At 38.5% G+C, this 16,932-nt stretch overlaps 1 protein-coding gene across 5 annotated transcripts in view; it reads right to left on the reverse strand.

Moving 5' to 3' along the window:
- Nucleotides 1–16,932, reverse strand: part of LOC149167636 (uncharacterized) — a 246,829-nt gene that overhangs the window by 21,201 nt on the left and 208,696 nt on the right. For 3 of the 5 annotated variants that reach the window (XM_089433059.1, XM_089433060.1, XM_089433062.1), the window contains exons 21-24: nt 2,725–2,835; nt 2,567–2,647; nt 2,400–2,471; nt 2,091–2,135 (exon numbers count right to left, since the gene is read on the reverse strand). In XM_089433059.1, the coding sequence (XP_089289185.1) occupies nt 2,091–2,135; nt 2,400–2,471; nt 2,567–2,647; nt 2,725–2,835 (309 nt within the window). The remainder of the gene's footprint in view (nt 1–2,090; nt 2,136–2,399; nt 2,472–2,566; nt 2,648–2,724; nt 2,836–16,932) is intronic. The other 2 variants (XM_089433063.1, XM_089433061.1) reach the window with 1 other exon arrangement.

Below are 16,932 nucleotides of genomic sequence, written 5' to 3' on the forward strand. Positions count from 1 at the left end.
AACCCAGATCACACACCCATCCCATCATGCCCAAAAAAATGGAAAAAAACACGCAAAAAAAAGAGGCCCGATGGAATCGTAGATCCACCAGTGTTAAGGCAGGGATCCCACCAAGTTTGTGAGTTCACGAAAGATATGTTCGCAATCCTATATTCAGTATTTATAATTACACATGAAGTCGTCAAGCATTCATGTCCATTAGTCAGGAGGACAACTGTTGGACAAAAACATGTGGCCTAGTTTACATATTACATTCATGGCAGTGTCCTAGTCATGCTTGCCAAGCAAGAGTTTTGAGGTGACTCCATGTGTTTAATAAATCTCAAGATCAAATGAAGATATTTGAAGACCAGTAGCAGATACCAGCCAAAGAATTTGTGAAGCTGTATTCAAAACTTTATGGAAGGCCTGTTGGTGATTTACACTACAGTAAAACTAGACGCTGAAGACAACTTTTAAACCTTCTTTGCTATCAAGATTTTTTGTTAGAAGCTTTTCATCGAGGACTTGGGGCTATCATTTAACTTCTAGTCAGCAGAATTCAACATGACCATAATAATTATATATTTGTAGAGTGAATTAGTTGTTTTAAATCATAAGATTCTAGATAAAACAAAATCCCTGTCCTCAGTAATAGTTGGCAAATGTGAAAGTGTTCCTGAAATTGAAAGGAGAGCAGTGTTCAGGGTGTAGCTTTGATCCACCTTAATCTCACCAGGAAAGTGTTACCATGTACCTCTTGTGCAGAGAAACCATATAATCACAATAAGCCTAATACTTTGTGCTTTCTCCTACAAAGCTGACAGTTGCTGCAGCTGGTTACTTGGGCAATGAGGTAGCATAGCTGGCAGGTAGATAGCACACATATGATAAAAACACTACAGATTGTGGACATTGTGACCACCATTCCTGGTTATGTAGACATTTTATATTGCTTCTCACTTCATAATATTTTCTTTTAAAACACTAAACCACCCTACACTAGAAAAAGTAAAAGACATTGGTATGAAAAAATTAATACAAATACAATGCAACATGGAATATACAAGTGTTGTAACTAATGGTCTATGCACCAATCGAATGATAGAATTCTTCTAAAAATGTCAAATAATCCTGATAACCTTAATCCTTCCATCTATATCAACCTACTAGGGACCCATTCTGCATACATGACCTTCATGGCATAAACTGTATGTGCAATGGCCATTGAACACATCCCAACCCAGTATTAGCATCTGTAGAATGACCAGTAAAACTTTACAGAGTCAAATTTTTAGATAAAATGTGTACCTTCCTACTTAAACCAAGCCTTGACAACATATCCTTATTTCTTAGTTCTTTGGAGTTTTATGACGTAACTATATCTCCTTTAAGATAGATGCTTATAGTGTGCCACTGTGCCCACAACACCCAAATTTTAGAGCACTAAATATACTACTACCAAATGAATAAAATTGTGTTTTCAATAGAAAATCTGTTCCAACCTCCAGCAAATGATCACCAGCACGAAAATCATTCAGAGTTGCTAAGGCCAGTGTTGATGAGTCTGAGAAATAGCAATTCCTTAAGTGTTTGGCATAAAGGCCAAAAAACAACGATAAGATCCTCCCAATGACTTTGGGTTTATGTCAAGAAGGCAGATTTGATCAGTTAGTATTTTATAATGAGATATTAAATGAGAATAACTTGCCACAGCCATTTAACAAATATCTTATTAATTTATGTAATGTAAATTGCCAGGGTTCCAAACCATGTAATTTAAGGTAAACTAATGAAATGCTCTGTGTATTAATTTTAATGCATGAGAAATGGGATTAAAAATAGAAAGTTTAATCTAAATTGTTATATGTATCAAACAAAGAACTTAAATAATCATCAATTAAAAAAATAATGCTTAAACATAAAAACTATTCATAACTGATCAAGCAATGTTGTAATGCCATCACACATGACACTGGAAATTTAGATAGCACCAATTTCACTGATCAAACAGAATATTCCCATGCAAAGAAATCCTTAGCCATGTTCATAATTTTTTCTAAAACAGGTGACAAACCATCCATGTACATTATTTCAGAACTGCAGCTCACCTGCTTATTTACTAATCGAGAAAGTATCTCCATTACAAAATCCACCTGCATTCCAACAAAAGATATTCTCAAAGTATCCACGATGGTCTATCAAATTGAAAATGTTATTGTAAAATCACTCACCCTCCACTTTGAGCATCATTTATTACAAACAGGACTAAGAAATATTGCTGTCAAAACTAACCCCAAGCATGACTACCTATTTCTATGATATCACAAATAATAATTTTACAGTGTTATCTAACTTTGCTTGCATTGTACAATTCAGTTGTGCCATTATTAGAAGAGGAATATGGGCAGATCACTCACCAGAGCAGGAAATGCACCAATTGCTTGAATAACTGTCCGCATGAACAACAAGGGAAGTGGTGTCTGTTCAACCTGCCCAAACAGCAAATACTTGCCATAATTTTATTCCCCCACGTGCAATAAAATAACGAATTGACAAAAAGAAAAAACCAATTGGTATTACATACAAGTTGATTCAACACTTTGGCTAAAACCTCCTTGGTGAACACGTTACGCTGCTCAAAGCATGTAGAACATGCATCTGTAACCTGTAAGGACACAAATGTAATCTTGCTATACATGATACCCATTCAAAAGCTTACTGTGATCCAGTCAATACACATACCTTTTTCAATTGTATTCCATCCCTTTCTGGATCTATCCCATGAATTGCAATCAACACCTCAGCTGGTGTTAAAGAAGGACCTGTATGAACAGAACCCTGGGCCAAAAAGCCCTATTTCAGAAAGTAACGTTATACAGAAGAATGTACTAAATAGATCTATAAAAGAACAACTCTACTTTAAGGCAACCTATAAAATTCTTGGAAATCTTTGCAACCTCAAATATCAATTTACACTTAATAAAAGCCGTTGAGCAGCAAGATTACTGTCCAAAAGTCAACATTCCTCTCTGAGATGTAGTGTACAAAGAAAAAAATCACACAGCTCATTCTTAGTCTCTCAATAAAGCAATACACAACGGGCAAAAAATGAGGTTTTCTGTGGCAAAACTGGTCAGTATTGAAAGAGAACAATTCGAAAAAAATCTCTGAACCACATCTATTAAAATTCTGGGATCACACTTTAGATGACAGTAAGCATCTGCTGCATTGTGGTAAAGTTTTACATGGCATAGAAAGCCACAATTTAGCATAGCTGCTGCAAATAATGATGAGAAATGACAAAAATATATGAATTTCTAGGCTAGATCTAGGATTCCTCATTTCTATTGAGATGGTTGTTAGCTCTCTACTCCATATAAGAGAAACATCTCTCAATGTAAACTTTGCTAGAAGCTTGTGGAGAAAACTCTTGTCTACTTGTTGGTTTATGATATGGATGGTTGATTAAAGCACTCTCTTGGAGAAATGCTTATGTGATGGATGAATGCTGAATGAATGGTCTTGTGTGTCGATATTAGGATAAGTGCTTTCTAAATATTTTGTGGAGTTTATTTTGGAATATATTAAGTGTAGTAATATTTCTCAAGGATTTGGTTATAAGCCCATACAACCCTCTTAGTATGTTGCTTGATAGAATGCCTTTCAAGATTTGTCAAATCTTCTCCTCTAGGAATTTCCTTTGACAATCTTGAAGTTATGTAGGCTACTAAAAAGATTTGATAGGTGCGAGCTCTTCATCCCTATCTATCCTTTTAGTCTACCTATAACATTTCAAGAGGAGCCTTAGTTGACCCGGACCCCATATGCCTAAATTAATAGCTAGGGACTAGTCTATTATTCTTTTAGTCAAAATTAAAATCAAAATTCATCCTTTTTCCTTTTGTTTAAGTAATCTGAAAGTTCTGTACCTTACACACAAGACATCAAATTAAAATCCCTAGATGTCTTTGTAGATTTTCATTGTTTTAGGCTAGAAATCATTTTCTTTAAATATCAAGCTTGCTGCCCCAAAACTTCCGCATTAAATTGAGGGTAAAATGATCATCTCTTGTAGCTGTTCTCCGAATGTAAAATTTAGATTAGAAGTGGCATTTATTTTTTAGATTTACTCTTGTTTTAGCCTTAGAAATCCACAGTTTTATATCTGTGTAGGAGCTGAAACATGCTTCTGTAATCTATTCATCTTGTGGTTCAATTTAATTCATTCTTAAGACAAGTTTTATAGCAGCTTTGATTACTTTTCAGATCTACAAATTGTGGGAGTTAATACACCCAAGAATCACTTCACATACCCCCAAACTTTCTTAAATCAAATCTGGAATTAATCTTACATAATCAACCCAATCTCTAATCTCGTACCATTCAAAGTTGATTCAAGTAGGTACTGACTTTATGTAACCAAGACTTGGACTTCCTGCCTTAGAGAACCTAATTACTGTTATGGAAGCCTTCATTGTGTTAGATTATCCCACCATCCTAAAGAGAAAAAAATAGTTTCCAAGGTGATAGTGGCAACTCTCCTGACTCCTGAGACCTAAGTTACACTTAAGCTTAGTACCTTGGGTGACAACATTTTGGTAGTGTTCACAAGGAGAAAGTCCTTTCACTAGTTATCAAAAGTCTGTGCTCCAACACATTGATGGGTAGGAAACAAATCCTTATTTAGTTTACTCATCATGTGACTCTTAAGGAAAATTCTATAGAACAAGGAAACAAAGAATTATATCTCAACACTTTTCCCTGAATACTCAGAACTAGCAAAAGTCTATAGAAGGAGAATCAAGATGAACTGTTAAGCTTCACTGAATAAGTAAACCATGAAGAAACACAAAATATTTTTACTAATAATTCAATAGTAATAACAATGGGCAAGTTTGGGTGACAACATTTTGGTAGAGTTCACAAGGAGAAAGCCCTTTCACTAGTTAGCAAAAGTCTATACTTCAACACATTGATGGGTAGGAAACAAATCCTTATTTAGTTTACTCATTGTGTGACTCTTAAGCAAAAGTCTATAGAACAAGGAAACGAAGAATTATTTCTCAACACTTTTCCCTGAATACTCAGATCTAGCGAAAGTCTATAGAAGGAGAATTAAGAAAAACTGTTAAGCTTCATTGAATAAGTAAACCATGAAGAAACACGAAATATTTTTACTAATAATTCAATAGTAATAACAATGGTCACTCAATCAAGGGTCAAGAATGCATCCAAGGTCTTAGATAATGTTTAGAATTCAACGATTCCCTCATGACATGCCCGATAGGCATAATAAATGGCTCCCAAAATTTCTAGGTAATTCATGCGATCTTAGTCCTTAACGACTGGTTGCTTTCACTAGAATCGATGTTGTTCTTTTCAAGTGAGTCAGCAGCCTAGGCTTTGGGCACCCACTCCATAGGTACCAAAGCCCTTTGGAGAAGTACATTGCCCAAAGTAGGTGCAGTGTCGAGAGTTTGGAGCCTCCTAGTAACACTAACAGATGACACATGTCCCAAAGTGCCTCCAGGACCTAGGACATTCGTCAACTTTCACCCGGATTTGAGGATTCTTTACGATGATGCCATTGGACCTAGCATACGCTCAAGCTGGCCTTGACACAACTTGATGAGCAAGAGCAAATTCAAATCCCAGATGAGGGTGATCTCACACCAGGAAACTAGGGATGGCTTGTGCGCCAGAAGCAGCCCTAACGCTGGAAAGAAGGAGGCTTTATTTGGCAGCTAGAGACCCATTAAGACCACTTTATGGCACCCTGGCTAGATCTTGGGACCCCGCATGAGATATTGAGGTGAATTTGAGGGGGCAACCCTCAGATCTTGGACCTTAGTACTTACAAGCTTCTACACCTTCTTAACAACCTCATTGCCCTTGGAAATGGCATTTGGAGCACTAATGATGGATGATGTCGGCTTTTTGGAGGCTACCGCTCACATGTGTGGGCAAATTAGGCTTATTTGATGTTAACTAATAGGTTGGAATGTAACCCAAGGTCATTTGGTGATTAAACTTGTTTTAGGGGCTTCATAAACATAATTACTTGCCCTACTTCTCATATAAAGAGAAGATAGGCATATCTCATTTGTTCATCACCACTTGTGCATATTTCAACCATATAAGAGGAATCAGCCTAGCTGAATTGTGACTTGTATCTAGTGGAGATGTCATCTATGGTGGATTTTTTTGCTATTGCAGCTATTTCTTTGGCCTCAGAGATGTCATTTTGGAGCAATAAATGCTTTGTTCATGCATTCTACCTTGTAAGTGCACCTTGGATTTGATAAATCTTTGTCTTTTGCGTCTAATGTATCGAATGGTTAATTATCTAGGATTTCTATTGTCATAGTTATTGTTATAAATTGTTCTATCAATTATCGATGATAGTATTGCATGCCTTACTCACTTAAAGAATGTGAATGACAACCATTCAACTAGCTCTCCCCATTGACTTTGCTCCCTCACAAAAGTGGTAGCTAGGGTTTTGAAATCTAGGATTTCATTATTTCCTCACTCCTTGCCAAGATCTAGCAAATTTTACATTACCATAGACTCCATCACCTAAGGACAAGGCACTAGTCTTGATCACTTTGTTGGTCATCCATAAGACCTACACCAAAATCTCATTTTCTCCTCTAAAATATGATTTTGGCCCCTCAAAGATAAGCTACTAGCTAGGGCTAGGGCACAAATCTCAACTAGGGTGGAAGTCATTGGCCATTGGGGGATTCAACACTTGTCCAAAAGGTGATTGCCTCAAAATCAACTCCTTTCAGTGGCTGCTCCATCCATTTTAGAGCTACCATCTTATTCCCTATGTAGATTTTTCCCTAGAAAAGACCTAGTTTGCCATAGCCTTCAACTTGGGGCTTACTGAAAGTTTCTTATTCCATGCATTGAGTTATTCATCACTCAGAATCCTTTTGCTGGCCTTTGGATCCTAGGTTTATCCATTCGCCTTGCCCATTCTCAAGCCCTTGGTCACATTGTGCCCTAATTAGGCTTATTGGAGGATGCAAATTGCCCTATTATGGTAGTTAAGCCTTGTTCTTACGTAGAATTGTTGCCCTCGAGCCTATTTTGTCACCTTATCCCTAGTACTTAATAGATCCTTTAGGAGACCTACTAAAGGGAAGCCTCCTTAGTGGTGAAAATCCACAAAAGAGCAAGAGGGTAGTGGTTGTGGTGACAGTGGGCCACATCTCATATTGTTGTCCCTTGGTTTAGTCCTTGCTTTGTGAACTACCCTCACAAGACTTGCTAGATTTTGAGGCAACAAACATCAAACACAAAGCAAATGTTATACTTCCTTCAATACACAAAAGCGTATGATGGTAAATTTGGTTCCATGTTGAGAGATAAGTTCCGAACTACCGCAACTACTAAAATACAAGAAATATATATTGCCCTCCAAGTACTTCCTTTTGGTTCCTCGAAGATATCCACATCTACAAAAAACAACCAAACCCTAGACAATGAACACAGTTGACCTTGTCCAAGGTCCTATAGCTACCTTGACTTAAAAATTTGAAAAGATCACTTTTAAGTTAATTCAAAAGCAAACTATGTTGATGATAGTACCATCGCACAAGTACTTATGCAGAGGTCTAAGTGTCAAGACATGTGGAAGTCATCTAAATAACCTTTAACCTTAGCAAATTACTATAATTAAGGGAATAATTAAAGTAAATTCTTTTTATATGAAAAAGTGAGTGAATCTAATGAAATGCAAATATTGTTTGCATTAGCGAACTAGATGAAACTTAGCCATTGATCTCAAGTGAACAAGTGAAGTTGAAATCTAATCTAAACCATCAACAAATTTGGAGATTAGGGTTATTGATTCAGTCAACAAATCACACATATAAAAGGAAGGCTAGGCTATGGGAGAAGACACGTCAACTGCACACAAGATAGTGAGGTAGTGAGGATTTTAGTGATTGGATGTAGAAGACATTCATCCAATTATGCAGATATTAGAGGAAGAGAACAAGGGGCAGCAAGAGAGAAGGATCCAACATCCAGAAAGAACAAACAAGTTTTGAGGGTTTTAACAGCTAGAAAGAGTCCAAATTTTGTTGCATGTAATTTTCCTCAGGGGGCATTTAATTTCCTAGTAACGGTTTTCCCCATAGTGGGTTTTCACCTAGTCTCCGACCAATCTTGTTGTCTCTATGTGTGAATGCTTTTCTTCTATTGTTCCTTTATGTTCCGCCGCATTGATGAAGGTGTTGTTCTTTCTATATAATTGCATATGTTGTTGAATAATGTTGTAAATCAAAATAATGATATGATGTTGTGGGGTGAATTTAATATGCTATTGAAGAAATGCAATTATCTAAAGCAAAGAACAATATAGCCCAAAGAAAAATTAAGAAGTCATAAATCAGATCAGATCAGGTTCATGTTCAAGGGGGATCAGCATTTTATATGCAATTTTGGAAAAGAAAAACGAGCCTCAAAAGTTTGCACGACAATCAATTAAACCCTCAAACCTGTGCCTCTAAAATGTCATAGATTAATGCCAAAAGGAGGGTCGAGTAGGCCTCAAAAATCAATGAGCCATTCTCAATAATTGGGAAGTGTAACATTGTGTTTGCCTGCTCGGATTAGCTTGAAGAAGAGGACGAAATAACCACAATGATGTTCAAACCCCAATGAAACCCTTTTCAAACATAAACAAAGAGAAAAACCCCAAAAAAGATTTCAAAAATCTCAACTCCTGCGCCAAATATGCTTGACAAGTATAGGATGAAAATCTCCAAGAGAAGTTCCAAAAGATCTGCGTGGAATTGTGCTTCATTTGAAGGATCTGAGTGCCCTTTATAAACATTGAGGAGGGATGGTCAACCTTCAATTGGAAGGAAAACAAAATTCACATTTTAATTTCAAATTTAAATTTCAAATTTCGTTGAAGCCAAAACCGAACATTAATATACCTATGACTTGATTTGAATTTTAATATTGAAACCCCTTCATAAAATATGTCACAAAATATTTGAAATCACTTCATGATTTGTTGGCTAATGATAAACTGCCACATCACCTCCTTTTGGGGACATTGCCAAGAACACGGGGGCTTTGATCTTCCCATAGGCCTATCTTTCAAACCATGAGGAACTACAAGGCATGCCATATAACGTTAGAATCGGTATGACGAGGAGCATCCAATGATGCTGGTCTTAGAAGCAAATCCACTAATCTTCATCCTCAAAGTCATCAACAAGTGCAGGGCTTCTAAGGCTATCCTGAGATTCTTGACTATTGGAGCTTCAATCAATGCAATCAGAGCGTTCAGGAACCAACGTTGGCATCAATGACAACACCATTCAACATGTTTATCTTTTATTTACCTGTTAATAATCTAAACCTTGCTTTTATTCAGCAAATTTGCAATTAATAATTTTTACAGCAAGGAATTTACTAGAGAATAAATTGCCAATAGTCGGGATTAGTGAAATTATCAAACTAGTCTCCTAAATAAGGTAACAAGCCTAGAAAGAAAGGAGGCAACAAAATGATCCCCCAAACCTCAACAAAATAACCCACAACCAAGATGAACTCGAGGGTGGAATAGAAATAGAACTCCCCCTAAGCAAAAAGTGCCATATCCCCTCCCTCCTTTTGACATGATCAATCAAGAGGGAATTCGTTAGTTTTTTTCCTTGCAATGAATCACATAATGAATGGGCATGTCCCCGAAACCCATATTTTGAAGATAATGAAGACCCCAATGGCCATGGAAGCATGGATTTAGTTGAAGATTTGGATTCCATAAACAACATCCACAAAAAAAAACCATTTTGTAACTAGTGATCAAATGAGACAAATCAAGCAAAGGAGTGTTGACACCACTAGGTTGGCTAGATTAGAGATCTTGAACTCCATGGATGAAGAGACTTGGAATAAGCTTAAATATAAATATATCCAATACATGAGAAGAAATTACACATCTAAGCCTTCACAACCTAATGCTTTTGATCCACAAAAAAAAATGGCGTAAACCACCTCTAACTTTGAACACTAGTCGAATGACTTCATCAACCTCAAACAAGAATAATGTTGTGCAAGTAAATGTTGATGTTGTCAATGTTTTGGACAAAGTGACCATTCTAGATCCCCTTTCAGAGTTAAACAAGATTCCCTCACATATGGATTAAAATGAAGAAATTCCTTAACCTAGAGGAAGCAACAAAAGATCCATAGTTTTGCAAGCAATAATTCAAGATAGGAAAATGGGAGTCATACACTTTTCTTCATCGGTTTGGTAGTAAAATGCCTCCTCCTCCATAATTTTATGTTAGACTTTCAAGCCTCCACAAACGTTATGGCAATGAAGGTCATGAATCAACTAGGCCTAAAACCTACATTAATGCAAAATAGAAGGTAGCCAAGCACAATGAGGCACAAAGCTTTTTGATCGAGACCAAGTAAAAACACCACAAGGGGGAAAGCCCATAATCAATTCTTCTTCTTAGATATTCAATCAATATTCAACTAAGATACATAATCCAATTTGTACATCCATAAATAGTCAAACTCAACCTTTGACTTTCCCAACTAAACTAAGTCAAATCCAGTCGAATGAGGGAGAAATATCAGCAATATATTGCCAGTCAACAATCTAGTCAAAGGCTCGAATTTTGGCCTAGAACTTCCATAGTCAACCTCAGTCAAATCACAGCCAAAGCCTACGATCAAAGAGCTAATCAAACCTCACAATCAACCCAAGTCAACGAGCCAAGACAAGAGCGAAATTTGGTCAACAAGCAGTCAAAGATTCGGCCTGCTTCCTCACTCAAAAATTCAGTCAAACCGCAGAATATTTGACCTTCTTTCCTTAGTCAAAGTCAGTCAAACAGATCCCAAATATCCCAGGTCAACGCAATTCAAAACATAGAGAAAGATGTTGGCCAACGCAAAATAAAAGGTCAACTATTGATCAAACAAAAAAATTCCTCCTCCTCCTTCGCACGTGTGAACTCGCTCTTGCCACTTCAAATCAAATTGATGTGTGAGGAGATGCCAAAATGAAGACCAACAAAGTCATATTTTTATGTCTATTTGGAGGTGGCTTTTCCACTTGTGGGGTTGACTTGGTCCAAGTCAAAATTATGACTTTTCTTCATGATTTTTTGAATGAAATTCTAACTGAAGTTGCCAATCTTCAATACTCCCTCTTAGCTAGGGAGGATTTTTTGGTTGGACCATAGATATCATCTCGGATGTACATGTCTCAACATAAGGGAAGTCAAGAGTTGCACCATCATCTCATCACATCTCATCTCAATTGAACAATGATGACTTGACCCATAGAAGAAGAAGAAGAGTGATCCACACAAACAATAGGGGAGATCGATTTACCACAACAAGTCCATGGCACTCATAAATGAACCTGGTAAAGATCACACACCTTATGTCCACTGACTAATCCTCACGCAGCTTTATCCTTAGCAATCAAGTGGTAGAACACCTGCATCCAACCAATTTACCACAACCAAGTCCATGAAAGTTGCGTCTGACCTTGGTAAAGAACACACACATTTAAGTCTTCTAACCCACTAGCCAGATGGGTAGCACTCCCAACAAGCTTAACCATCTCAATATGGCCCTAGGTTGATAATGACACAAAGGTGACTTGCGTGTAGGATGCATACTGGGATATGTACTCAGCCAAGTCCATGGATCCAAGGAGTACCCTCACACCCAAGAGATACTCTACTTATCCATCCCCCCCCCAACCATGTCCATGGCTAGTTGAAAGACTGGGTGAAGAGCATATGCTCAGTGTTCTCAATCAACAATCTTACCTCCCAAGGAGGGATACATTCTCCTACACTCCAAGCTACTCACTGGATAATAAGAACTTCGCTTTCAGCAAAGGCATGGTGAGAATGTTTGCAACTTGTTGATCTGTCAAAATGTGTTGGAGCCTCACTGCTCCTCTCTGTACCATATCTCTGATATAGTGGTATTTGATCTCGATGTGCTTCAAACTGTCTTGGAATACTAGATTCTCTAAAAGGTTGACCCTGCTTTGATTACCACAGTATATCACGATCGTATCTGGCATATGATTAAACAACTTTGCAAAGAGCTTCCGCAGTCACACTGCCTCGTAGCTAGCCATACTAGATGCAATATACTTTGCCTCGGCCGACAAATCTCTGCTTCTTTCTCATCCAAGTAATCATGGCAGATCCCAAGCTAAAACAGCACCTCGATGTGCTCTTCGTGTCAGTAACACTCCCAGCGCGATTTGCATCTATATATCCACATAGTCTCAAATCATCACCGAAGGAATATATCAATCCATGAGTGATCGTCCCATGTAGATATCTCAACACATGCTTTAAAGCCACCCAGTGAGCATGCAAAGTTTCTGCCATGAACTACCTCAGGGTGTTAATAGCAAAACATATATCCAATCTAATGTTGACCATAAACATCAAAGCCCCAATCATTTGCCAATACGTAGAATGACCCGCTAGATATGGTCCCGCAACCTCACCACATCACTTCTTGAAGTTTGACTCCATAGGTGTGGCCATGGATTTGTAATCCAACATCCCAAATCTCTCCAAGAGTTTGACAACATATTTTCGTTGGCCGAGGGAAATCTCTCCAAGTTTCTGCCACAACTCTAAGCCCAAGAAATAGTGCATCAACCCAAGACCTTTCATCTCAAATTCAGAAGAAAGGTCCCTCTTACATTCGATGATCAAAGGCTCTGCTCCTGTCATGAACAAGTCATCAACATATAAAACCAAAATCAAAGGCATACCTTGGACAACCTTGGAGTAGAGGTTAGCGTCAACATTGCTTTTGCTAAATCCCAGCTTCATCAAGTATCCATCAATATGAGCATACCAAGCCCTATGGGCATGCTTCAATCCATAGAGGGCTTTCTTCAATTTGCAAACATTGGTTTCCATGTCATGTTCCTCAACGCCTTGACCTTGTTCCAAGTACACTTCTTCCTTGAGTATGCCATGAAGAAAAGTTGTCTTCACATCCATATGATGAAGACTCCAACCCTGATTAGCAACTAAAGCAATGATGGACCAGGTGGTAGTGTATCTGGCAATAGGTGCAAATATCTCATCATAATCTTCTTCCTCTTTCTGGGAGAATCTTCTAGCCACGAACCTTGCTTTCATCTTTTCATTACTACCATCAATTGCATGTTTGATTTTGTATATCCACTTGGAAGTCACAACAGACTTCCCCTCGGATCTCGGAACAACCTCCCATACATCATTTTTCATGATGGATTGATATTCCTTTGCCATGGCATCTCTCCAAACTTGTTCTTTCACTGTAATTTCATAACTAGCAGGCTAAGAATGTATGATATTGCTCATCGATGTAGCATATCCCCGATATCTTCAAGGCTTCTTGCTTTCTCTGAAGGTTGAATGTTTATCTACATCCTATAATGTATCACGAAGCCACATAGGTCTCTTAGTGGAAGAACAGGGATCACAAGGAGCAGGATCTAAAGGATCCAAAGGTGCCATAGGCTCATTTGGAAGGTCAGGCTCTAGCATGGATTGCTCTGCATCTACATCCATAGTATCATCTCTTCTCTCAGTGCTAGAAGTGATAGGAGAGTCGCTTGCTTTTCCAAGGGTGGCATCTTTCATCAAAGTTCACATCCCGGCTAAACTGAACATTCCTCTGTCTTGGCACATATATCCTGTAAGCTTTAGAATTTTTACAATAACCAATAAGCATACCTTTCTTTCCTGAAGCCTCTACGTTTGACCTCTTCTCTTTCGGTACATGAATGTAGACAAGGCAACCAAATATTCTCAAGTGTCCAACTTTTGATTTAACACCTATAAAAACTTCTTCGGGAGTCTTGTCCCCCAAGACTTGGCGAGCTCTTCTATTTGGATCATATAATACGGTCTTTGCTACTTCTCCCCACAGATACATGGGAAGTTTTTGATGATGAATCATAGATCTCATTGCTTCCAAGATGGTCTTGTTCTTCCTCTCAGCAATTCCATTTTGTTGACGGTTGTATGGAACAAACAACTCCTTAATCCCTTCTTCTCTGTTGACATATGTTCTTGTTGTTGAAAAGTGTAGCTAGGTTCGGTCTTCATAATGACCTATGTAATCATGATTTTATGTATTTGATGTAATGATAAAAATAAATTTGGTATTATTATTCTTGAGGCATGGATTTCATGCTCAAGGAAATTTAGTTTATAGGTCAAGCTCCCATTAAGAGCTTCTAGCACTCATCATTGAGTCTACAAGTCAAGAAAGTCATTTTCATATATGAAAGACCCTTCTTGGACATGTTACATATTGTAAAGAAAATTTGTTTGAGTCAAAAGACCCTCCAAGACCTCGTCGTGATACAAAGATGAAGTCAACCTACACACATAGACAAGTCGGCCTTAAAGAGCAATTTGACCTAGTAAGAAGAGCTACATAAAGGAGACTTCGACCTCACTTGGGAGACTCTCACTCAAGTGTCAAGAAGTTCAATCACAAGAGAGAGAAAGGCATGAAGAAAAGAAGGCGAAGAAAAAAGATAGAGGACTCTTTGGATTTTTTTGGGCTCATTCTCTCCACACGTGCGAAGGAACTAGGTCAACTATTTCAGCAAAAAAGACTGAGTTGCAAAGATCAAGCTAGGGCACCAAGAAGTATACTTTGCAAGTTGAGTTCTCTGGGAGAGAAAATCAACTCAAGCGAAGAAGAACGAAGAACCTCCCATAATCTTCTTTCATGTAGGATCTAAGGTTTCTGCAGAAGAATGTGTTGGGAGCTCAAAATTGAGGAAGTATCCAATGGGGAGGTCGAAGTTTCAAAATAATCTACTAGGGAATCAAAGTTGCAAAAGAATTTTTTTGTTAGTCAAAATTGCAGAAGTTCCTAAGGGCAAAGTTTCTGGAAAGGTTTGACTTGGACTTGGAGGGTCTTGGTCAAGGGTCATAGGTCTTGGAATTTGTCAATTGAAGTTTTATAAGAAGAGAAGAATTTTTGTGGGTTTTCCTCTCAAGTGGAGAGGTTTTGGCCCTGGTTGATCGCTTATATCTTGTGTCTTCTTGTCTCATTATTCTTTATGGTTTGGTAGTTGTTTGATGATAAGAACACAATAATAATCAACACAAACAAGAATTTACTCAAGATAAGTAAAAATCTCGCTCAGCATACTTTGGTGATGGCGCTGCAAAATCATAGGCATGCACAGTTGTCACAAGTGACTGTCCACCTTCACCTGATCGAACAGCTCCACCACCGCAGAGTGATGTGGGAGAACATGCACACACTTCTGTTGAATTGTCACATCCTCCCACCCCACCTACTCTTGACATATGCAAAGATTTGGCCGGCACGCCTTCTGGTTGTCACGTGGATTCGTTCCCTCAACCTCCGTCCCCGCATTCCATTGATCTTTCGGATTGTACTGTCATGTGTTCTTCCATTCCAGACTCCTCACATGTTGTGAACGAGGATCAAGTTGTCGACGGAGTTGGTGTTATGCAGCCAACCTGCGTTATCATTCATGATGAGTGTGTGCAAGAAACTAAAGAACGACCCGCAGTGAAGGATGACTCCCTTCCATCCGCGCCTCATCCGCTTTATCCTAACATCCCTTCTGATTCTACCATTTTCTATATCCCCTGTGAAAACTCATTTCCAGATGTTTCTACTTCCGATCGTTCACAGGACACATTGGATGTCAGTCTGTCCTTACATTGCAAAGAGGACACATCTTCCTCTAAAAATCTATCCAATCTAACATCTATCATTTTTGAAAACACAGAGGGTGAACATCCTTGCTTCTCATCTACCCCGATGCACGATTCATCAAATCATGATGCCAACGAACATCCCGAATTTTCTGATCGTCGTTGTTGTGATCTCTATACTTCTTCATTCGATCACGATGTTGACTCGCTCACTGTTAATATGTCTAGGCCAATGGTCTCCGATGTTCTACCTGTCAACAAAGTTGAAACCCCGGAGGCTATCAAGGCACTTCAGCCCGAGCTGATGGTTATGTCAGGCCCCCGCTGTTTTGAGGTCGGTTTCACTTCCGATCAGGAAATTGTTGAAACACGCAAGGCTCCTCATCACTCTCTGCTTTGCATTGAAGATCAAACAAACACCCAGATTTCGCTTCCTCCACCCGAATCACATGATCCCATCTCTCTGACATTGGAGAAGTCTTACACAGCAAGCACACTTGTGCAACGTAAGTGGTCTACCTTTCTCACGTTTGCTTGCATGTCAAAGTCAAGAGAATGTGTATGCTTAACATCTGCACGCAGTGTAGCACAAAACCATGGCAAGTCTATAGAGTGCATCTCATGCGCTTTCACTCATTTCTTTTCTGTGGACGCACTTAAACCCAGTGTGTTTTTGTCTTTAGCGTTATATCTTTCATGTTCGCTGGTTTGCGTGAATGTGCTATTCGCGAACCACGCCTTCACCAACATGGGTCAACCAATGGGCCAGTGGCTGCATTGGAATTATCATTTCACATGAGCAAACCCATGCACTGTTAGCTTAGGAGTAGTGTTCGCTTCTTGCTAGTTTGCCTGCATGCATGTTTGCTTCCCTGTTTGTTTGCTTGCTTGCTTGCTTGTTTGCTTACTCCCTTTGCTTTCGCATTTGCTTCTGCTCTTCGCTCTTTTGTTGTTTATTGCTTCTTTATGTTCGTAGGTTTGTTTCGCATGAACCATGTGCAACTCTTGAAACTGAAGCAAAAACTTCTTGATAAACAGAAGTATGTATATACAAATATCTTATTAATAATTGAATTGACAGATGATGATTGTTTACATTGGGGGTTCCTGGCTTATATACCGCCATGGGCACCCTTTGGGAAAGGGCATGATCTTATGATCGTGCCCTTTCGTCTAATTAACCTAAAATTAAATAAACAATAAACCTAAAATTAAA

Source organism: Pinus tabuliformis, chromosome 5_1 (genome assembly GCF_031772625.1).
Source record: "Pinus tabuliformis cultivar Carrire ecotype Pingquan chromosome 5_1, CPIR1, whole genome shotgun sequence".
Classification (NCBI taxonomy): Eukaryota; Viridiplantae; Streptophyta; class Pinopsida; order Pinales; family Pinaceae; genus Pinus; species Pinus tabuliformis.